The sequence below is a fragment of the Amphiura filiformis genome, chromosome 6, assembly GCF_039555335.1.
Source record: "Amphiura filiformis chromosome 6, Afil_fr2py, whole genome shotgun sequence".
NCBI classification, from domain to species: Eukaryota; Metazoa; Echinodermata; class Ophiuroidea; order Amphilepidida; family Amphiuridae; genus Amphiura; species Amphiura filiformis.
This window is the reverse complement of record NC_092633.1, coordinates 19,919,934-19,943,976: the sequence shown is the minus strand read 5'-3', so window position 1 is coordinate 19,943,976 and position 24,043 is coordinate 19,919,934. Positions and strand designations below refer to the sequence as shown.

The 24,043-nt window shown below is 37.7% G+C and overlaps 2 protein-coding genes across 4 annotated transcripts in view; both read left to right on the top strand.

The window, feature by feature from the left end:
- The window catches only part of LOC140155125 (choline/ethanolamine kinase-like), a 74,376-nt gene extending 55,653 nt beyond the window's left edge, over window positions 1–18,723 (top strand). Inside the window, exon 10 of the transcript XR_011859343.1 lies at window positions 18,441–18,723. The gene's annotated coding sequence lies outside the window, so the exon portion shown is untranslated. The remainder of the gene's footprint in view (window positions 1–18,440) is intronic.
- LOC140155124 (uncharacterized) overlaps window positions 1–24,043 on the top strand; it is a 101,785-nt gene that overhangs the window by 20,640 nt on the left and 57,102 nt on the right. For 2 of the 3 annotated variants that reach the window (XM_072177832.1, XM_072177833.1), the window contains exons 3-4: window positions 4,879–5,133; window positions 16,021–16,126. In XM_072177832.1, coding sequence (XP_072033933.1) covers window positions 4,879–5,133; window positions 16,021–16,126 — 361 coding nt within the window. The remainder of the gene's footprint in view (window positions 1–4,878; window positions 5,134–16,020; window positions 16,127–24,043) is intronic. The other variant, XM_072177834.1, reaches the window with a different exon arrangement.

Sequence of the window (24,043 nt, the reverse complement as noted above, 5' to 3'; positions counted from 1 at the left end):
TAACAGAACAGTGCTGTATGAAAGTGTGGGTATGCCCCTTGCATATAATTGATCTGGATAAAGATATCAATTCAATAACATGTAGTAGATCAGTTTGGTTTCAAGTTGAATTGTGCTAGTTCTTTTTGATGATAGTGTTACAATCTTTTGCATAAATAAAACACATACTAAAGAAAGGTTTAAGTCAGGGTTAAGTCACTGAGTTAGTGATTTGTAAGCAAAAAACTTTAGCTGTGTTTTTATTCTACTGGCAGTGTAAATGAACAATGTTTTCAAAGTGATAACTAAAATGAAACAAAAATGAAATCAGTAAGGTCATTCTTCATTTGACTTGTTCAGTCCATGATTAGATTGCAAAAACTATTAATATTAATCATGCCAAAGCTGATAAAATTAAACATCTTCCTAAGGTGATAATTCTGGAATACTCTTCCAACCTTTTGTTTTAGGGTGTTAAATGTTTGGGTAGAAACAAAGTTAAAAGTTAGCAGACTTATTGCATTCATTAGGTACAAAGGACCTAGTTGGGTGTTTTGGTGTTTGTGCAGTAGTCATTTGGTTTTAAAGATGTGTGTTAAATAAGACATGACCTAGCAAAATTGAAAGGGCAAGGTTCACAATTTGTAGCACTTTTTAATCATCATAATTGTTGATCGGATACATTACTTTAGGATTTGCAGTGGCCTGTTTGTGAAGTGTGATCCCTTCAAAACCAATAAGGAATGCAATTCAGTCTAGATTTCAAGCCCTTACAAGTTTAGGTGGCTCATGACAGTTATTTCCTATGTAGTAGTCTATGTACTGATGTCTTTGTATTTTAGAATCAAAACAACTTGATCCCAGACATCCTCCTGTTAGATTGAGGCTTTGTACTTCCTTATAATGATAAACACATTATATGTTGTGGACTTTACCTGTGTTTATCAAGATGGACACATAAGTGAATGTAAGTAATGGATTGCTGGAACCGCAGTGTGGTCTTTAATAAATTTCAGGAGGGGGGGAGAGTGAAATTGTCAATTGGGAGGGTGAAAAATTAGAAAAGAAAGAAATGCATAGCAACTTTCCTTGTATGTGGAGCAGGATTGAGCTAAAAGCTCCTGGAGCCTATGGTTTTCTTTGGGTTACCATGCTTATATAGGCCTACATACCAGGGGTTAAAAAAAAGTGATGCTAAAAGGGACCAACACTTTGTGAAAATGATCCTTATATGGCATGAGAACCTGAAATGAAATTCAGGACCCCTCTGGAATTGGATTCAAGGATCAATGTGATGTGATAGATCTTTACTTTTAAATAGTTTGTTTCAACAGGTTGTTTCTTCATGTATCGTGTGCAAAGGTTTACAATTCTGAAAGTACTTTCACCAAAACATATAGGTCATTCCTTAAATATGGGTTTTCATTTCTTCCAATGAGCACCATATCACAGCTGTGCAGGCAAGTTAGGCAAGTCTGTCATATGTATTTGAAGCAAACACTCCCCCTCCCTTTTTATGTCACACCCCATCAAGCAATGCTTAGGGGTCTTGCAGGTCTGCTGCAGAAATGGTTTTGTTCAATATTGTATTGAGATACGTCACAGGGGGGAAGCAATTGACATAGATGCATGGAATGTTTGGCAATAATTTTTCCTTTATTGTAGCTGTAGTGGCGTACTTGAATTGTGTAGGCCTACCATACATGTACATGGTATTCATACATGTATGACGCGCTGATGACACCTGTAGAGCGTTGTTATCAATGACACCATAGTAACATGCATGGTTACATGTAAACATGCAAAGCGAGTCATTTTTCCCCACAGCCATTTGCAAATTCAACCAATATTTTTAGTCAGTGCAACAAATTTTCTCAATAAAGGCAATACTTAAGTTATGAAAGCTCTGGGTTTTTTCAAGGATTTTCAATAAATACGTTCATATTATGCCCGATACATGTCACTGGAAGCAAGTGCATCTTTGGTTGGGCCTCCACATGTGTCCTGATTTAGAATTACATGGACATTGATATTCTGTAGTTAGGTGACATGGTTGTGCCATATTGCCCAATATTGTGGGCCTGTAAAGAAAATTTAACTCTTGTGCTCGTGTACCCAACATGAAGTGTTTGTTTATAGCTTTATGTAGGGTGGGCTTGTTTGCTGTGATAGACAAGTAGTAATTGTCCCCCGAGAATTGTCCATAATTTGAGATATCATGTAAACTGAACTGAAGGTACAATTCAGTACAATTGAGTAAACCCTTGATGTACCCATAGCATGTGTAGTAATACACATTTCAACTTGTAGAGAAGTGCAAGACGATGTTTGGTCTAATTTACAAGTTTGACATGGTCAGGAAATCATAAATTGGACAAGTTTCCAATTACCTGACAGAACCATTCAGGAAACACATGTCATGCTGACATAACTATGGCTATGCACTCATTGGCTCACACATTCACCCAAATGCATTGTAAACTTTCTTGAGGTCTTTGCTACATGTAGAACATGTCCTCTGATAAGTTCTTGTGGTTTTTACCTTTTTACCTAGTATACTATTGCATGTGTAGGAGTATGCTATTCTGACAAAGGCTTATATAAAGCTCAGTAGAAAACTATAGTGACATAGTATGTGTAAGACAAATATACTGTGATTTGTATTTTGAGTTTTGGAATCACCCTGTATCAAAGTGGAAAGTCTATAAATAGGGTTAGCAGGTCTAGGGCCCTAGTGAAACCCTGTTACAGGTCCAGGAGTTTAATCCGCTTGGGAGTCTCTAAGATTGTGCCTGTATCTTAACTATGCATAATAAACTGGACTCTGTTTGTTTTTAACCACCCTGTAAGCCTGCGTGCTATTACTCTAATATCTCAGGAAATCGTTGATAAATCAAAGGAGCTCAGGGTCATTGAAAAATTAGTCTCAAAATCTGCAAAAAGCTAGTTCTCTATGCTCACGCAGCTGTCAAGTTATTATTGTTTGTATTTGGAACATTGTTCAGTGAAGACAAACCAAGAAACATGTTGTTGGCTTTGAACCCAGAGGTGAGTGGAAAGTAGACTAATAATTGGCTGGAAGTCATTGGGTACTGGTGATGATTATTAATTATTTCTATGCATGGTTGCCAATTCTTGTGTTTATTTCAGGAAATTACGTAATTTTGTATGAACTTAAGGGATATATATATACACTGTAAATAGACATTCTGAGAGGTCTTTGTTTGTTTGTTGTTAGACAGTACATTTTGTTAACCAGTAAAGAAAGAATAAAAAATTGGGGCTTCATTGTTTTCTTATGTAATTAAAAATGTGTTATTTAAATAACAGGTCAGTCTATAAAAGGAGGGAGTCTCAATGTATTACAGGTTCTGAAAATCTGTTTCTGCTATTGTGTCACCTTGTGGATAATATCAGGGCCGGGGGAGGCAGGATTTTGACAGAAGGGACAGTTTTGATCTTTAAGCAGCCATATATTTCCTATTTTTCATATATTTTTTAAATCTTTAACACCCTATGCTACAACTAATATATGCAACACATCAAAAAGGTCTTGAGAAAATACAAGTAGTAATTTAGCGTTCACAACTTAAAAGTTCCATCTAAATACTTTTAAAAATAAACTGAAAATATTTGATGAAATGCACACATGTTAAAATGTGTGGGTAGCCTTATTTGTTTTACGCATATGGACCAAATTATAGCATCACAGCATTATAGCATTCAGTTACAATGGTTCATTATGTAAAAAAAGAGACTGTTTTAAACAGTGTTAAAAGTTGCATCTGAGTCCGTAGGCATCAGCTCTCAAACAATTCGGTAGGTCAGGTCCATTCATGTGTTTGTTAAAGAAAACCTGATTGCAATGGCCTTTTTTCGCACACAATTTAACCATTGTGACTGATAAGTGACTTATAAGTTGTGGACCCTATGGCAGTGGAACTGTAACAGTTCGATCATCCATCCCTATTTGGTTATTCGTCAGTCAATAATTACTTGAGCTTACATATAACCTCAGTTTAAGAAATACAGGTAATGCAGTGTCCTTTATGTCCAATTAATGTGTCTGAGGCAGTAAAAACTTAATCGAGGCACAGCCGAACCCATTATTTAAATGTTTTTACTGCAGAGAACATGTTATTTGGGTGTAAAGGATAAGCCAACAACCTTTATTTCATTCTTTTACTGCAAAAATTGTGTGATTTAAAGAGACAATATCACTTTTTTGCCCAAATATTTAAAGTTGTTTATATCAAGGTAAAGCGCGTATGTATGCACAAGTGATAGGGCAACTGATAGAGCATGTCGTGGAAATATTATACATATAAACAAGCTTAATGTTATGCGTAGAGTATGTTACTGTGCTTGACCCATTTATTGCAGAATAAAGGGCTGTCACTTGATGTATTTCATCATGATGAATCCAAAATAATGATGGTAACAAAACCAACCTAGACTTTTTGTCTAGTTCATTATTGATGTTTTGTATGCATGTGTCAGGTGAGCACATTATGCAGTGTATGTCAGCATAAGCTTAAATGCCAAGAAACATACATATGTGTAATATCCTTAGGTCGAAGTTTAACAATACTGGCTTCTCCCTATGCGAGGTAATTAAATCATATGGCCTATTTTCCATGAGTAATATTTGCATGCATTTGAATGTAGTCAGGTAATCCCATCCAACTACTCACAGTGTTTTTGTGGTTTAAAACCAATGTCGATACTGCATGCATGGGTGTATTCTGCATGAAATGGAATCATATTAAGTGTTGTAACCCTTGATTTCACCTAATCCATTGTCCTGTCTTTTTTCGTCTTTCTTTCACTGGTTTTGCTGGTATGTCTTTACATCGCACTCTTTCTCGTATTTCCCGTGCTGGGCATGGTGACGTGCAGTCAGGTGAAAAACTGATAGCGGATGAATCTCAGAATGTCACCACTTCGACTAAGTCCCAGAGCAGTGTTAGCAAGAAGTTTTCAAGAAGGCGAAGGCAAAAAACAATTCCTCGCACCGCCCCCGTAGAGGAGGAGATTCAGGAGATATGTCCGCCGTCTCCATCATTTCTGTCTCGACGTCCCAGTAAATTTAGCCTTTCAGATGTAGAGGGTATTAGTCCCAGTAATTTTAGACAACGAAGCAGACACGTCCATGTAAGTTTGAGTTGCACGCTTCTTATGCCTGGTTTGAGCATGATTGATTGCATCTATATTCAAAGCATTTTGTTTGATAGTAAGCAGGTAGAACTCCTGCTGCTGAAGCTAACTGCACTTTCATGGGCTAAGCCATAATGTCTTTTTCTTCAGCATTTGGGCCTGACTATTTGTAGAATTGTTGGGATAGATATGTAATGGACAACAAGTGCATTAAGTTAAACTTTCCCAACATAGTTTGGTATGATATGAACACACTACAGCAGAGAATTGCAGCATTGATGAATATGTTTTACTCCAAACCTTGTGCATTGATGTGATGAACTAGAATGACCAGGATGCGAACTCTTGATCACAAGGAACGCAACATGTTTTCTATACCTTTTTTGTTATATTTCAAGGAATGCCACCCAGTCTTGATATCCAGTATGTTCAATTATTCATGTGTGACAAAATAGGAGAATTGTGAACAATAAAAACTCAAAAAGGTAACTCAACTAAACTCTGGCTCAGTTATGTTGATGATACATTTTCTATCATTAATCAAAACAAACAAGGCAAATTGTTATAGCTAAAATAATAGTTTCTCGATCATGAGAGCTCAATTGGCATGCAATGACAATAGGCTTTATGGGGTTTTGAAAAGTGGACATTTTAACTTATTAACCATCAGAGTTTGGACATTCATTTCCAATAGTTTATTTATGTGAATCATCATCATTGGATGTAGTAGTATCATGATTAACCTGAGCATTCTGATGTGAAGAGGCAGTGGATGTTCACATGTATTAATAACTCTGATACAATGAGCACTGATACAAATATGATATATTGGGTGGATCCTCAGGTGAACATGCTTGAAAATGATCACTACTAATGCTATAATAGTTTGTTTGGGTTTTTGTTTCTGCATGCATGCGTTAGTACATTGTAAAGTCCCAACGTACATACACTCACATAAATTCATATAAGCATGTGCATGCATTACACAACATGCAAGTGCTGTGCCCATGGACAAAAAGAGATACAGATGAACTCCAAATAGTCAAAGTCTCAGGCATATCACCCGATAATGTGGGCCGATCATTCCATGAAGTATGACAGCCTGCTTGTGTTATCTTATCAAGGGAAGTTGAGCAGTATGAAGAAGATGTAGACGCCAAAACTGCTACACACGCACATGTACAGTGTATTTTTACAGTCCATTGCATAAACATGCAATGCTCTATTTCGTATACGTGAAGGTACAAAACATGGGGATATAAACTGTTGAAAACTAGTGTGTATTCGTCTGTGGCTGCTCCCAGCTGCATGTCATTTATTTTACCAACCATATGCTGAACAGACTATAGTATTCTGCACAAAACCCAACATGTCAACAACTCGGCATCCATGGTGACAAATAATTAGGTGGCATGCTTTTGGTAACATGACGTATTTTCTTGTCATAATATTTTATCATAATATATTTGTCATAATAACTTTTTGGAAAAAGGACAAAGAAAGATTAAAAGTTTCAAATACCAGATGGATTTGACAAATTTCCGCATAATTCCCACAGTATAAAATTTGAGTGAACAAAAAAGATAGCTTCTTCAATTAATATGATCTAATAATGATAAATTTGGCTGAAATCCAAGAAACTTGTGCAGGTATCCAAAAGCTTACCTCCAGAAAATTTACATAGTTAAACTGTTACAAGCAACTCAATGCCTTAGAGCATGTGTATACCTTGCAATGAGTCGCATTACCATGCAAATGCAAATTCACTATTCACATATTTAGGGGGGGCAGAAGTCCAGATTTTATTTGTGACTTTCAAGGTCAGATTTTCATTGCTTGTGCTGTGTTGTAGTTTGTCACATCAGTTTAAGTGACTTCTAGTGTCGCCCGGCCGCTAAATCGTCTTCTGAACTATATCTATTGTGAATGTTACCACATATTCACCACTATTATCCACCTCAAAAGGTGGTTGATGTTAATGTTCACTCACATCACCCTGCATTGGATGATCCAATCTGTTACTACTAGATGGGACTCCGAATTACCTCACACTCACTGTCAATCATTTGCGCAGTAGAATCACCCTGTTTGACAATGATCATGATGATAACATAAAATACAGAAGTGACAATATGACAATGTAAATGATCCTGTCAATTTTCCAGTTTTACCACTATTTTCATTTTCTAAAACACAAAAACAGTGAAAAAATATGATCGCAGATTATTACAAAAATAGTTATTGCATCATAATTATTTCACCTGCACTTGGCAAGTAGCCTAGAAGTATTTGTCATGATCTTGAGCTCTTATATTGAGCCTGCTAAAAAGTCCTGTTGGATGCTTGCCACAGGTTTTTGTGAAGACTAGCTGCACTGCCAAAAATAACTAGTCTTCTATATGTGGGCTAGTCCGACAAGTAGGACCTGTTTTCATAGGTACCAGACCATCTACTCGGACGCTGATTGCTCAAGTAAGATTGACAGTGAAAGTCAACTAACCGCAACGCCCGATGATTTTAGGAATTATTTAGTTTTCCTTCTAGATGTAGCGCATGATGTGTGATCTACAGATAAGAAAGGTCAGTAGGATGATTTCAGGAATTATTTGATTTCCTTCTACTGTACATGTACAGTAGCGAATGCTGGGTAATCTACAGGTAGAAAATGGTCACACTGGTCGGACTATAATGTGGGCATGCATTTAGTGCATGTATTACATTATGTCACATTATGTCATGGAAGATGAGCACCATTAGTAAATTTTGTGTCAAGTTTGCAAAGGCAGTTATAACCATATCCATGACTACGTGTGATGCAATCTGATCCTATCAGGCCAAAGAAGGCAATTTTGACAATTCAATAGCATGGTTTTGAGGTCACCGCGGGCCTATAATCTTAACCATGTCCTGAATAAAGCAGCAATATTTGTTTTACATACCGAATGGATATGTGGATGTTGCGATTGCGCAGTTTGATCGGGACGCACATGACCGGTCCATAGTTCATTTCCATGGACCGGTCCATAGTTTATTTTGAGGGCATAGTTAATTCAATGACTGCACATATGAGGTATATAAACTTGGTTGCAAAATATGAGCTTTTTAAGAAAAAATATGTCAATATTTGTATCCATTTTTTTTTTTGCTTGTTTTAATTTACCAAAAGGATGCCCACCAGGGCTTAATTTAGAGGGGTTTTGGTTATTCCTTCATGTAATTTTACACGAAATTAGATTCAGGGTTAGGGTTAAGGTTAGGGTTAGGATTAGGGTTAGGATTAGTGTTAGGGTTAGGATTAGGGTTATGATTAGGGTTAGGGTTAGGATTAGGGTTCGAGTTAGGATTAGCTTACACGAAATAATTACATGAAGGATCGACCGGGCTTTTGCATGCACAAATGCATGTAACTGTGGCTCTGTGCATGTAGAATTATGCCTGTGTATGCAAAATTTTGTTATATTTTGGCCCATTTTGGAGAAAAAGTTGTGCATGTAAATTTATTTTCTAAAGCGACCCCTGATGCCCGTGCTATGCATAGGCTTCCCGCTAGCTGAGTAAACTGGAGCGAGCACTAAAACTGGAAGAATCACTGAACAGTTGACCTAATAGTAATACTATGGAGATTGACATCATACCGAATTGCTGTTATTTATTTATTGTTTTCCTTCTTTCCGTATATTGCATCCACTTGCCTCTGGCATGTAAGTCGTGGCTCTGCATCTTTTGCATCTGCGATGGATTAATGCATATTACAGGCATGAGAATTTTCAGGTTTAAGCCTGAATTCAGGCTTTTTTGTTGTCCAAATTTCCGCACTTTCTTTTAATTTCAGCCCGTTTTTGGCCTTTTTAGCCGAATTTCACGCACTTTTTCAGGCTTTTTCAAACACTTCAGGTTTTTTCATGGATAATCATTCTCATGCCTGATATTACTGCATTACGCATGCATCGTTATGCACCCAGAGCCACTGGCATAGAAACGGCAGCATTCTTTACTCACTTTTTGCCCACACTTGGATCATGTGCATTTTAGGAGTATGTGTTGTAGTGAAAAATGCCTCTCAACTGAGCCTTGAGCATTCACTATGACCATTTATTTGAGAGCATAAACATGTACTTATTATAAATTAATGTTTTGCTTGTCAAAATCACCCCATTTGTATTAATATTTTGATTCACACACATGCTTACAACTATTATAGATGTGAGTGGTTCCCCCAGGAAAGTAGTCTATGGGCATGTTGCATGTGTACAGTAGTAATCACTGATATGGGCATGTGTTATGTGTGAAATATTTAAATCATGTCTATACCATGGTCAATATGCCCCTATGCATTTTGTGCGAATAAAAACATATTATCACATATATCATATCCCTTTATTGTGTACATATTTGTTGATCACCACTCCAGGAAGTAATTACTGATTCTATAACAAAAAAGTCAACATTTTTAAAGGCCTGCACCCCACCCCCAAATAGATCCAGCTTACGGGATGCTCATCATCGTCGTCGTACTTGTGACTATTTGGTGCCGAGTAGTCAAGTGCTAAAGAAGGCTTAGGTCGTGCAACCTTTAATGTATTTGATTTTAAGTTTTAGGCAAAAGGCGCATCAAAAGTGAAGTACATGAAGCATGAAAATTTCCACTTTTGCCATACTTGTTTATGAAAAGTATGAAGTAAGCGGAGGATATTGTCTTCCTGTCTGATGCTAGACTAGGTGACCCTTAGCTAGCTTCCTTCCTTGTCTTCATTCAGACTCTCAAGGGACTGTTCTGTCAATCATACTCTTCAAAAAAATGGAGTATTTGCAAGTATACAATATTTTGAAAAGGAGACTATACCCTATATATTTTGAATAATTTCTTATAAATACTACAAGGTAACAATTTCTTAAAATACTACAAGGTAAATTGCACCCATATTCAGCGTATTACTTCAGTGGATAACCCAGAGGAGGTTCTCCCTGGTTGAAGGTATACAGGATGTGCCATGGTTTTGGGGTACCTTTTCAGCAATCTTTGTATATCGATGGGTGGGTTTTCAGTGGAAACTTGTGCATTTGGGTAAAAATGCACTCTAAAAGCGACCCAATTTAGAGCAATTTCGGGTGTTTTTTTGTGAAAAATTGGTATACTAATGGGTGGCAAAAACAACAAAAAGTAAAGTCAGCATCCAAAAGTCTGTGTAGGACATCCCCGTAATTTTATTTAAGACCCCCCCCCCCGGTTGATAACTTGAATAACCTTTTGAATAAGAGGCTGTGCAATAATTATCTGTTTGGGGAGAAAATTTTCAGAATAACCTGCCAGAAAATGCTTTCTTCCTTTCAGCCTGCCAAAAAAAACACCTTGCCTCCCCCTCCCTAATAGTGAGCAGGTAATTTTACATATTAAAAAGTTTCCATACTGTATTCGTAAGCTTTTTAGAGCATTTTATTTAGAAGGTTAGGTACCCATGAATGCATGTCAAAAATATCTTGCCTCTTCCCCCTCTTTTGCCTGGCCAAAAGTTGAATGTCCTCCCTCTTTTTGCTGGGGGAGATAATTACTGCACAGCCCCTAAAGGAACATGATTGCTCACATGTATGTGATTCTGGTCCACTCTACAGCCTGTCTCAAAAAAAGTTGTGCAAGTGAAAAGCGCCCTCTTTGTCAATTAGAAAATACCGTTGTGACATGATGCTAACATCAACGTCTAGGGCGTAGTCTTAGCTCTCAAATACCGTTTGTTCTGTTCAATTTGCTTGTTTTAATCTCGAGATATGCTTACTTAACGACGAGAGGGTAAAATCACAATTGTGCCACTTTTACTAGGGAAGAGAGCTTTGCATGTAAATCAGCGATAGCATCAAGTTATCAGGAGTTCCTTCGTGAAATCAAAAGAATGCACCAATTACACAATACAATTTTTTTACTGTTTTTACTATTTTATCATGATGCAGGAATAATGATTCTCTTTTCCACAGAAAAGATAAATAAATATTTCACATTCTGCTTTAAAATTAAATACATGTTAATTTTATCATGGGAAATACTGTTCTCTTAGTCACTGAAGACAAACAAATATAGCACACTAGGGTCCGTATGCACAAAAGAGTTAGAGAGGGTCTAAAGTTAGACCTGGTCTAACTGGAATTAAGTTCCACCAGGAATGGTCCTTTACTCTTATTACCTTCCTAGAGTAGCTAGCAAATTCTAAAGATTTAATTGCAACGTTCAAAAATAATACAAAATAACTTAAGCAAATGTAAAGGAAAATGTCCTTTCTCGTGGTACTAAATTCCATCAGGTCTAACTTTTGTTACGGTCTAACTCTTTTGTGCATACGGACCGTATAAGTTTATATTACTTGTTGGGAGAGAAATAAGACAAAATGATGCACGCGCGCTGATGTTGATGCGAAAAATGCGTCTAATGCACGAGCCCCGAGGGGAGAGTGCATTAGACGCATCAACATCAGCTATATCATTGATTTTACATGTACAGCTCTCTTCCCTAGTAAAAGTGGCACAATTGTGATTTTACTATTTCGGTGTTAAATAAACATATCTCGAGATTGCAACAAGCAAATCGAACAGAACAAACGGCATTTGAGAGCTAAGACTACGCCCTTGACGTTGATGTAAGCATCATGTCACAACGGTATTTTCTAATTGCCACAGAGGGCGCTTTTCACTTGCACAACTTTTTTTGAGACAGGCTGTATGTGACACAATGTGTGCACATGTTTAACTATTAAAGGGTATTAGAAGCTTTCGAAAGTTTTTCACATTTTTTGTATGTTTAGTTTAGTTTAAAAGTAAAAGCTAGTAAAGATCTCCATTTTGTATCTTTCAAGCATTTAAAAACCCTGATCATAAATCTGATCTGTTCTTATGAAGTATATCAGTTGTCCCTGTTCCCTATACCAATTTTCACCCTGATGTGGCAGTGACATCAGTGTGCATTTAATTGGGCGCAGCTTCAAATTGCTAGCATTCGCTCAGATTACTGGTGTACACTCATTCATGATTAAAGACGCTGCACAGCATATGTTTCAGTCAGCTGCCTCAACGCGTTGTCGTTACTGCCACATCGGGCTGGCAGATAGAAAAATGGTATGATATAGATGATATAGCCCTTTTCTACAAAATCTGGTCAAAATGTCACTCTGGTCAAAATGTCACTCTGAGCCACAAGTGTGGTAATTTAGCTCCTTTTCTGCTCCAAATCTCTACATGAAGCTAGCATGCTATAATTGATAAAAACAGCCTCAGTATTAATATTCTTCTGTGATTATGTAATGTCCATTGACCTAGTATCATAGTGTCATCCCAATGAGTGTCATTTGCTAGTGTTGATCATTGTTCCTGAATTTGCCTTCCTGGGGACAAGAAAAAGAAAATGTCTTGAGATAAAGTTAATACTCTCTCACTCACAATCAAAATGTCCTCCCAATCTCTGTTGGGTTTAGCCAAAGTGTTTTGGACTTGCTAATTGGTTTCCCAATCATTCATTGCCAATTTGACATAATGTTAGGGAAAACTTGTCATCATCATCACTTCTACTGTAGACAGCAGTGCAGAGGTCATACACATACACAATGTACTTTGCTTGGCTTGGCTTGCTACCAGCTAGTTGATACAAGAAAAGAGTTTTGGGTGTGGGTGTCATTTTGTGTAGTTCTGGCAGTCATAGGGTATGAAATCAGACCTGGGGTTTACATCAAGCTTTCTCAAAATCTCTTTCACCTGTGGGTATGTGTGATATAATGTAGCATTAATTTATATGATCGATGGCATCTTATAACCAGGTCATTTTTGTCAATGATGGAATTTGGTTGAAAATTCAGAACATTCATTATAAGCAGGTCCACTCTGGTGGTGGCAAGTCATTGAATTGAATTTCTTCATTTTAGGTCCATGTTTTGATAGATTCATTGATAGTTCAGAACAATTTCTTACAGCCTATGTATGTGTAAATATGTTTGTGATGTTCATATCAGTCAATTTAACATCACAGTGCTGTAAGAAGAAAGAGTTTGCAGGTATGGAAGTAGGTTGAATGAATCATGTATTATCATACTCAATGATGGTGATTATAATTTAAAGCAGATGGCAAGAAGTCTCATCACAAGTCATGGTGTTTACTAGCAGATGGCAATAATCTTTTTAGTTGATTCGATACCATATATTACGGAACAAATAAAGACGAGGGGTTTTCAATTATATTTGCTTGTGCACATGGTCCTGACATCGCTCTTCCTGCATCTTCCTTGGGCTGCAAACTTATCAATCAGCTCTTGTACATGCATAGAATCTTCTCTTTCCCTTGTAAGATCTCATACGGGCTCATATGTCAGGACATGGTTCTCCAACTCCAATACTGTAAAACCTTGATACCTAGCATATGTGCTTACTATCGAGTACTTATTTTTTCTTTACTTTTTTATCGAGCACTTTTTAAATGTGCAAACATGAAGAGCCCCATCCACATAAGAGTAAAGGGTTTTGAGCAAATCATCAATATCACATAGTTATATACGAACAAGTAAACCTGCAAATGTGTGTTTTTACGGTATGTTTGTACAATCATGGATTGACCTTTCAATGGGTTGGACTGTGCCGGTAGCAATGAGAGCATTTTGACTCATCATATACATATGTCATCAGAGATATTGGTGACGTCATAAACCTTGCATTTGAACCTGCGTAGAAGGAGGGGATACCCACGCACAAGAAGCATGAACATTTGAACTATCTTATCAAGTTATTCCGAAAGAAAAATTAAGAAATCCCCGAAATAAGATACATACGTTTTTATGTGGGCACCCACCCAACCGCTGGTAGATGTATAGATCTAAAGAAACAGTTTCATATACGCACTTGTATCACACATATGTCGGTATAATACAAGTTGTAAAGTTCATTATGATGAACCATTAGCAATACTTGATACTTGATGTACATTTGTATTGACATGAGTGAAGGTTATATAAAGATTGGAGTCACTGTTTCCTTTGTACCAATCGACAGTACAACAGGAAATGTCACAGATATGACAGCAGAAAATATGTATTACGGAGTGGATACTTTGTAGAATTGATATGCGATTTCACCGCATAATGGATATATTAGGCGACTTACATGTGGATATTTATCCTTGTTATAGGGATTAACTCAGGTTCGTTCTTATAATGTTCAAAATAGTTTTTATGGAAGTGTGTGGTTGAAGTGACACAAAATCAGTCTTTGGTGTTCTTGTTTTGAAGAATGTTGAAACGGCACATTACACATGAATATGTACATACAATGTGTGTTTCTTAAGGATGTAAATTTGATAACTGTATTGTAGATGGGGAAATCAAATCCCAGACCAAGCAACCAGGTTTAGGTCAGTACTGATCCTAGTTTTATTGGCTATCAAGGGGAGGGACTGTCAGTAGATAAGGGGAAAAATTAGGTCATCCTCTAGAGATACTAAATGCATTCATTTATAAGGCAAGATTGGGAGTTCAGTGCCCGCATTAGGACAGGTGGATTTGATGCTATTCCTTTTAGCACAGGCTTCTGGGCTGTACTCTGATACGCTCACTGCTTGCTTCGCTTGCTGTTTGAGAGGCGTTGTGGTTTGTGAACGGTCGCTCCACCGTCTGTAATTTGGCCCTAATTTCAGTTCATCAAGTCCCTATTGCCCGAAAATCAGTTCTCAAAATTCGGCCTCTCTCAGAAAACGCTTGCAAAATGCTCAATCAGACTAATGAAAAAGGCAGGATTTATAAATATTTGGCAAGTTGCAGAGGATGGGAAAGCCTTGGAAAAATTGAAATGGTTATGGTTGAATTTTTGTCTAGAGGTCCATTGCAGTCAAGAATACCCACAGAAACATTCAGATAATTTACATTTCTAAATTAGTTAATGATATTGACTTAGTAGGTGTATAATAACATTGGCAAATAAAAAGGTGATCAACGTGTTAGACAATGAGTCCAAAGTACAGGTGTCAAAAAGAGTTTTGATGAGCAGAATAAGGAGCAAAACTTCCTGGTTTTTAATTATCATTGGGTGATTTATGGGTTTTTTTAATTATATTATTGTCTGATCTTATTGTTGTCCCTAAACATAACAGTATATTTAAGAGGATGGCTACTACAACCCACCCTGAATCTTTAGGGGTCATCACCCACAGTATTTTTGTGGGGTTTGAGAGCACATCAGACACACCAATTTTCATTCTGAATTTGAGGAATGTCCTGATTCCTAATATAAATGCAATTTTATGGCAAATTATTAAAAATTGATATTTGTTATGTATTTGATATTAAACAGTCCTCAAAGTAAACTTTATCAATCTAATTTGTTACATGATCTGATCCACGGGGGGCCAAAGGCAGCAAATTTGAAACTGAGATAAAGGCAAATATATGCAGTAAAAAACAATAAAATACATAAGAAAATACACATCACAAAACTTCATAACTTTATAACCAAATATGCTAGACCTTTGGTGTTTTCAGTATATGATAGCCTAATGTTACTACAAGATAATTATTAAAGTAACTCAATTTTCAAAAATGCTTCCTTTGGCCTTTGTGGAACAGATCGTGTCACATTTACTTAAAGTGTATGCAGCTGGGAGGAAAAGCTGTCCATGCCATCATAGGAAAAATGTTGACCTTTCATATTGAAGATATACAAAAAGTTTCCCAAAAGACCTAAATTTTCAGGTCATTTATGAATGTATGTACATCTTCGATATGAAAGGACAAAATTTGCAATTAATGATGGCATTTCATATTTTATCCTCTTGCATCTATTAAGATTGGGCCTCTCCTAATTCTCCAGATGGTATTATTTGGTATTTTTCTATGTTTTTCTCATCCATCACTTCTGTCTTTCCTACAGATGCGTCAAAAAATTCAGAGTGCTTTCAGCCGTCAGAAGAACAGCCCAGAAGACGACACATTGTCAGTGACATCAACAGATAGCGATGGAGACTTGCATGATAGTGGTAAGTTACGCATACTTAGGATCTGTGGTCGAGGACACATTAAGGAATTTAGAGAGAGAGAGAGGACTGTATAGCCCCCCCATCTGCATTGACACAATAAATTAAACCACTATATTGGATTTTTGATTAGAAATGTGTATTACCTTAACCCTAATTTAGCTTGACTTCCACCATGCTTTTTGGCTTGCTCCCCTCGGGATTTGAACCCCAGGCCCATGCATGTCGACCACTCGATCAGCAACCGGTATAGCCATGGATCTTTCGATGACCTGGCCAACGAAAGTATGTCTATATTTGACTTGGGATGATTGCGTCACCCATGCACCCTCCTGGCTTTGTGCTGTGCTGTTGGATTAGGGAGGGTTAGGTAGTTGAAAGTTTAGGTCAAAGGCTGTGGGCCAATTTGACATTCTGATCAGTGAAAGCAACTTGAAATAGAAAATTTGATATTTGTGCATAAAGTAGATCTTGCTGCGATACAAGTGCTGAACAATGTGCAAGCTTGGTTATGTGCTCAAAGTAGCATTGTCGACCATTACAATTTTGATTAAAAAATGGAGTAGTGGGCTCTTTAAATTGCCAGATTTACATGCTTTACAATGGAAGTCTGCAGCCGGAAACTCACCACTTTGGACTTTGTATAGCTCTATCTGTATCAATTGACATTACAATTTGACTGTGTTCGACATTGTATAGCCCCATCTGTACCATTGCAAATCCACTGTGTTGGATGTTGTATAGCCCCATCTCTGGTTTCATTGTATCTATGTTGGATTTTGTTTGTCTCTGTAAAGCCCATGGTTGGTTTACTGACTAATTTCATGCAGAAACACTCTTGGATCCTATCATGACCAGACTTAGAAAAGGACCAAAGCACAACGTGGTGGGTGGGGACAGTGGCCGGTTATAAAGGAAGGCCTCCATACTTCATAAAAGTCATAAAAACCTATTGAAACTGGCCTTTTTGTAGCTTTTAAAAGTGATAATATATATCAAAATGTGTAGTTGTGTTCTGGTATTAAATACATATGGACAAATCATTGTCATCAATATATAGTTACCTAAACTTTCACTCTGTAATCATTCTGGCATATGAACAAAACTATGGCAAAATAAATAAACAAAAAAATTATTCAGTTTCATTTAACCTGAAGCAGTAGATTTGTTACAAACAAATTTGTGGTTATTTTTGTGCAAAGGAAATGTTCATGAATTAAATTTAATACACAAACTTTAGAACTTTGTTTCCCCATAATGGAGAGAAGAGGCAGCATATCAAGACGCTGCTGCGCCTCTCTGAAAGTTCAGCATGAGCATACTTAGCTCAGACCCCCATTCAATATGCTCCAGTTCTTGTGCAGTGGCAGGTGGGCAAAGGGGGGGGGGAGGTGACTTTCAAAAGGGTGGGCAAAATTTGACAAAGTTGTTGAAATTTGTCAAAGAGTCTTGATCTAAACAATTGTAGTGGCAGCCAGCATATCCAAAAGGGAGGGGGGCACAGGTGTTCCATGGGAGAGGGAGTAGCTGCCCCCTTTGGCTACGCCACTGTTCTTGTGAGGCGATTTTAATCAATATCCTGCCAAAATATTCCATTATTTTATAGTGGCTCTGGAACAGGGGGGATGGGCTGGGGGGGGGAGCACCCCCAATAATTTTGGTGGTGAGCCCAAGTACTCGAGAGCTCCCAAGAAATCAAAGTAAAATTAATAATCTTAGGGTAAAATTCATAATATTAACCCTAACCGCCTAAGGGCTTTTTGGCGACGGGAAGGGAAAGAAGGAAGGAATAAAGAGAGAGAAAAAAGTTGTTTGCTCTGGGTGGGATTCCAACCCGAGACCCCTCGCATGCCAGGCACTGGGTCGGCGACACTTTGCAACGGGTCTTAGGCTTCGCTGGCCAGCGAAACCGTGCTTATATATCACTTAGGGCGATTGCGTCATCACACCTCGTGGGATGCATGCACGAACAGCGCATATATCGAGTAGTATTTTGTAGTATTGAGTTTCGATAGTGGTAACCTAACCCTAACCGCCTAAGGGCTTTTTGGCGACGGGAAGGGAAAGAAGGAAGGAATAAAGAGAGAAAAGAAGGAAAGAAGTTGTTTGCTCTGGGTGGGATTCGAACCCGAGACCCCTTGCATGCCAGGCACTGGGTCGGCGACACTTTGCCACGGGTCTTGGGCTTCGCTGGCCAGTGAAACCGTGCCTATATATCACTTGGGGCGATTGCATCATCACACCATGTGGGATGCATGCACGAACAGCGCATATATCAAGTAGTATTTTGTAGTATACTGTCCTGTTAGGGTTAAAGGGGCATTTCGTGATCCACAGCCTCATCCCCCCACTTTTCTCAAAAAAAGTTGAGATTTTTATATCAATGGAAACCTCTGGCTACATAATGTTTATGTACAAAATATTTCTTGCAGATTAATTCGATTTGCAAAGATATCGTGAAATTTGAATTTCGTTCTGGTGCACCAGAACGAAATTACAACGCATTGTCTATGGAGCAGTGTAATACACATAATCATGCATAACTCGCAAACGCAAAATCGGAATCAACTGAAATTTTGGGAATAGGCTTTTTCGTGGATATGTAATGAAAAATGTCATAAAAAGAGGATGCTAGGATCACGAAACACTCCTTTAAGGTATAATTCATAATTTTAAGTTTTAAGTCATGCAAAATACATGCATTTCAAAAGCTACCCCTCCCACACCCATCCCCTTAGAGTTTCACGCCTTGGAGAAGGCCTCACACTGTAAAAGTAGTGAATAAGTTAATATGAATTGATACAGAGAAGTTATTTTACTCAATTTAAACTCTTCAATTTCGAATCTTGGCACAGTTGCAGATATTTCACAAATATCGTCACAGATTTTGATGGCAGATCACTCATTACAATCAGCTGTAGGTAACTCACTTCCTGCTATTGATACATTGTATGTACATTTAGGGTCATGGAGTATTTTAAGACTCTTTTAGCAGTTTGCCAGAACAAGTGCTGATAATAATAATAACTAGAGCGGTTACCGCACCATAGCTGAACCACGGGCCTGCGGCAGTATATTGTGGTATACCACTGTCACCTGAGGGTTATACCCTCCTCTTGGGATTTCGAGATATGAAAAGGACCCAGAATATGAATATTGACCCAGGTCTTGTGAGGAGTTTCACCAAATTATTTGTAATATATTCTTTACTTTTTTCTCTTTCATTTGACACCACTCGGGGGTTCATACCTTCTTGGCATTTTGAGATATGAAAAGGACCCATATGAATATTGACCCGGGCAGGCCCGTAGCCAGGCCCATAGCCAGAGGGGTGAAGGTGTTCCTAAAGAATGTCATCCGTGATGCCATCACATTCTGTGAGCATGCCAAGAGAAAGACCGTCACAGCAATGGATGTTGTCTACGTTCTGAAACGCCAGGGACATACTCTGTATGGATTCGGCGGTTAGACTTGTTGCTGTTGCTTCAACTTAACAACCCCTCCCCTGACCCGGGCAGGCTCGTAGCCAGGGGGTGCCCCCCCAAAATAAATTTGCAAAAGTATACAAAAAGTCTAAAAATTTAAGAATTTGCAACCGTAGCGAGCCAAAAAAAAAGATTTTAAACTTTTTTGGTCAAAACAGGTCTAAATTTGGGGAAGAAAGTCCACTTTTCACAGAATTTCCCCCCTGGAAAAAGTCCACTTTTTCAAAATCAGCAGATTGTCTGGAATCGGAACTTGAGTCTTTTAGAAAGAGAAAGTTACAAACCTTGAGTCAAGTGGTAGCAAATGTGAAACTTGGCAAACTTGCAAATATGAATGAAATGAATTTTAGAGGCTACCCCAGTTTGAGCAATGACCTGTTTAGCCAGAATGGTGATATTTATAGATGGTCAATATCAGTGCAATCAAAACAGTAACTGCCATTTGCAAAATCATTCATTAGCATGTGGTAATGCCAATAATGTACAAGTTTAGATATAATTGTTCATAACCTTTAAAATCCAATCACAAAAGCCAAATAAAACGTTTGCTTGCTGTAACACAACTATGGACGGGGTAAGCCACAAATGTGGGTTGCATTCTCGGCCACTGTGTATACCAGTGTCCCCCTTTTCAAGATTAATTTGGTATATGGATTGGTAATTTTTAACAATTTTATCAACATTTTTGGACAAATTACCTAAATTTGTGCCTTTTTGTAGCCGACTGGCTAATTTGTTTGAAATTTAACAGAAATTGTGAGCTTTGGGTAGATCAATGGTTCTAATGTGTGTGGCAACAATTTGACCCATTTCAATCAAAATATTGCCCAAGCTTGCATTTATCACTCATAAAGACTTATGTTGCCATATTACCCAAAATAAGATTTGGAGGACATACACTTGTGACAAAATGCTGTGCAACAGTTGGTAAAAATTTTGCAATGACTCAGTGCTTTAAGGGGTGTACCCTGATTGACAGCCTCATCCCCCGGTATTTTCTTCATCAAAAAAATGAGATGTTGATATCAGATGAAAGCTCATATTTTTTTCATTACCCCGTAAAATTCAACAACCAAGATGTTTTGTTTAATGGTAGGCCTCAATGTAAGATAGAAAATAGAACATAACAAAATCAGACCATGCCCCTTTAACTTTGACCAATTTACCAAATGTGACATGATCAAGGGGAATGACTCGGATGTCGCTAATATTGTTTTTGAGATATTGGCAAAAATGGTGTTCAAATTCTTTTGTTTTATATTGTTTTCAGCCATTGATAAATTGCTCATAACTCGGTAACCGGATGTCCAATTTTGACAGGGTTTGCATCAAAATGTAGCGTTTGTAAACTGTCAGAAAATGATGTAAAAAACTTCTAAATTGAAAATTGCCTACATGTGACTCATTCCCCTTGATCATGTCACAAATATGAATGTCTCTTTTTTTAAAGAGATGCATAAATAGTTGCAGCATGCATTCTGTGACTGGGTATTAGTTACTTCCATGGTTATATACCAGACAGGAACACACCAGCACCGTGTACACTCACTCCACACCCATAGACAGTAGAAGTGTGGTATAACCCACTTGCCTATAATTGATGGGTCGTCCTGGGCCGCTATAATGGGTTCATCTGGTATATTAAAACATCTGATATAAAGGATTGTTGTAATATCAATACCAGGAAGTCGACTCTTCTTTGTACTGCCATATAATATACATTGGTCATGTGATCGGAAAAATTATATCACAGTGTTGCAATCATGCACTTTGTTTGCAAAACTTATACCATTTTCTGTGCTTAAACTTCACCAAAATGTAGCTGAAACTCAGAGAATTTAGGTAAGTTTTGATATATTGACTGAAACCAGTAAACCTACGGTCTCAGCTTGATTATGTGATATTTGTTGGCGGGATGTGGTATCAATGAAAATGACAATATATTGAGGATAACTATGAATGATCATTATACAGAACTGTGTAGGGTTGAACTTCCTGTACAGTTAGTGTGGCTATGTTACTTGAACATGACTAAGTTGTAGGCCTATTTAGTTGTAGGCCTTTGTGTATTGTATCCAGGATTTAAATTACTTTCCACATTTATTCCTTTTATGGTTATGGATTTAGTAGTTAGCCATGTTTTTGGTTTTGTTATGTTCTATCTGTTTTGCCAAGATGTTTCATGTAGTCATAGTACTACTCACGATTCCAGAAAAATCTCAATTTTTTCATTAACCCTATAAATCATACCAAACATCAGAAACCTCAATTCCAAAAGCATATGTACAGGCAGGTATCCCACATGATGTTATTGCGTCATCATGCGAACAGTCATATGGTGATGGAAAGCTTGGCCGGCCAAGCTACACCCCCCGTGGCAGCTTCATACAAAGCATTCAGTAGTCCTCTACATGTATAAGACGCAGTAGAAAGTGGAGTCAATCTGCTGGCAAGCACCCGAGGGGTCAGTGGTTCAAAACCGCACCCGAGAAAAAGTCTTCTCTTCTTCTTCTTCTTCTTTCTTTTTTTCCTTCCTTCTTTCCTTGCCCCTTGCCAAAAAGCAACTATGGCATTATCATGCGAACAGTCATATGGCGACAGAACGCTTGGTGGGCCAAGCTACACCCCCGTGGCAACTCCATACAAAGCATTCAATAGCCCTCTATAAAACACAGTAGAAAGTGGAGACAATCTTCTGACCTTCTGACAAGATTCTTCAGGGTTTGAAGAAACTCCTTACATAACATTCAATCATCCTCCAAAACATGTATAAAAAGTGGAGACAATCTACTGACGAGATTCTTAAGGTTTTGTAGAAACTCCATACAAAGCATTCAATCATCCTCAAAAACACAGTAGAAAGTGAAGACAATCTACTGACCAGATTCTTTAGGCTTTGAAGAAGCTCCATACAAAGCATTCAATAGCCCTCTATAAAATGGAGTAAAAAGTGAAGTCAATCTACTGACAAGATTCTTCAGGTTTCCAAGAAACTCCAGACAACACATTCAATAGCCCTCTATACAATGCAGTAGAAAGTGGAGACAATCTACTGATGAGAATCTTCAGGTTTTGAAGAAACTCCAGACAAAGCATTCAATCATCCTCAAAAACATGTATAAAAAGTGGAGACAATCTACATGTACTGACCAGATTCTTTAGGCTTTGAAGAAGCTCCATACAAAGCATTCAATAGCCCTCTATAAAATGGAGTAAAAAGTGAAGTCAATCTACTGACAAGATTCTTCAGGTTTCCAAGAAACTCCATACAACACATTCAATAGCCCTCTAAAAATGCAGTAGAAAGTGGAGACAATCTACTGATGAGATTATTCAGGTTTTGAAGAAACTCCATACAAATCAATCAACCGTCTTCAACAACGCAGTAGAAAGTTTTAACTTTCTACTGCGTTGTTGAAGACGGTTGATTGAATCTTGTCAGTAGATTGTCTTAAAAGACAATCTACTGACAAGATTCTTCAGGTTTTGAATAAACTCCATGCAAAACTTTCAATAACCCTCAAAAATGCAGTAGAAAGTGGAGAAAATCTACTGACTAGATTCTTGAGGTTTTGAGAAACTCCAAACAAAACTTTCAATCATCCTCAAAAATGCAATATAGAAAGTGGAGACAATCTACTGATGAGATTCTTCAGGATTTAAAAAAACTCCATACAAAGCATTAATATACCAAACATAACAAGCATAAAGCAGCATAAATGGACATACTATTTTATTGGAGTATCTTAGACAAAGTTTAGTTAACTGATTTACCCTTAGAGCTATTGTGAGGGTGGGTGTGATGGTATGACAACAAAAACAACCCCTAAATTAACAATACCCAAAGTCAAAATCCTCCCCTGTACACCCATAATGGAAATGTGCCCTGAAAATTGTACTGCCCTGAAGGAAAGCCAGAAAACTTTCAAGTGGACTTGAGAGAGCTCAAGTGGGGAACAGAGGAAGCCTCTGTGTCTAGATGTACATGATAGCTCAAGCTCCTTTGCTGCTCGGACAATCTGGTTTTAAAAAGATTTACAACTTTTTAAAAGGTAATTATACAAAATAATGGATACATCAACTGTATTCCAACCCCCCCATTTAGATCAACCATGGTGTGGTTCTGCGATTGAAAACACTGTTGTAATTTTTTCAGTCAGATAGGGTTGGACCTGATTTAGTGGTGTGATCACTGTGATGTAATGTCTTCAAACTTTTTTTTATCTGTGGAAACCGGAAACCCCCATTGAAAATTCCCCCCAAAATGGTTGGTACCCATCAGGCCATCCAGTCAAATGCCTTGCCACAAAAAAGTTGCTATGGTATAACAAGAAATTCTGTGTGTATAAATTATATTCTGTCGGTCCGTGTCACGTCACTTCCGGTTGATGATGTTCGAGTGAAAACAAGTCCCTGATTCGATTTTTGTTGATGA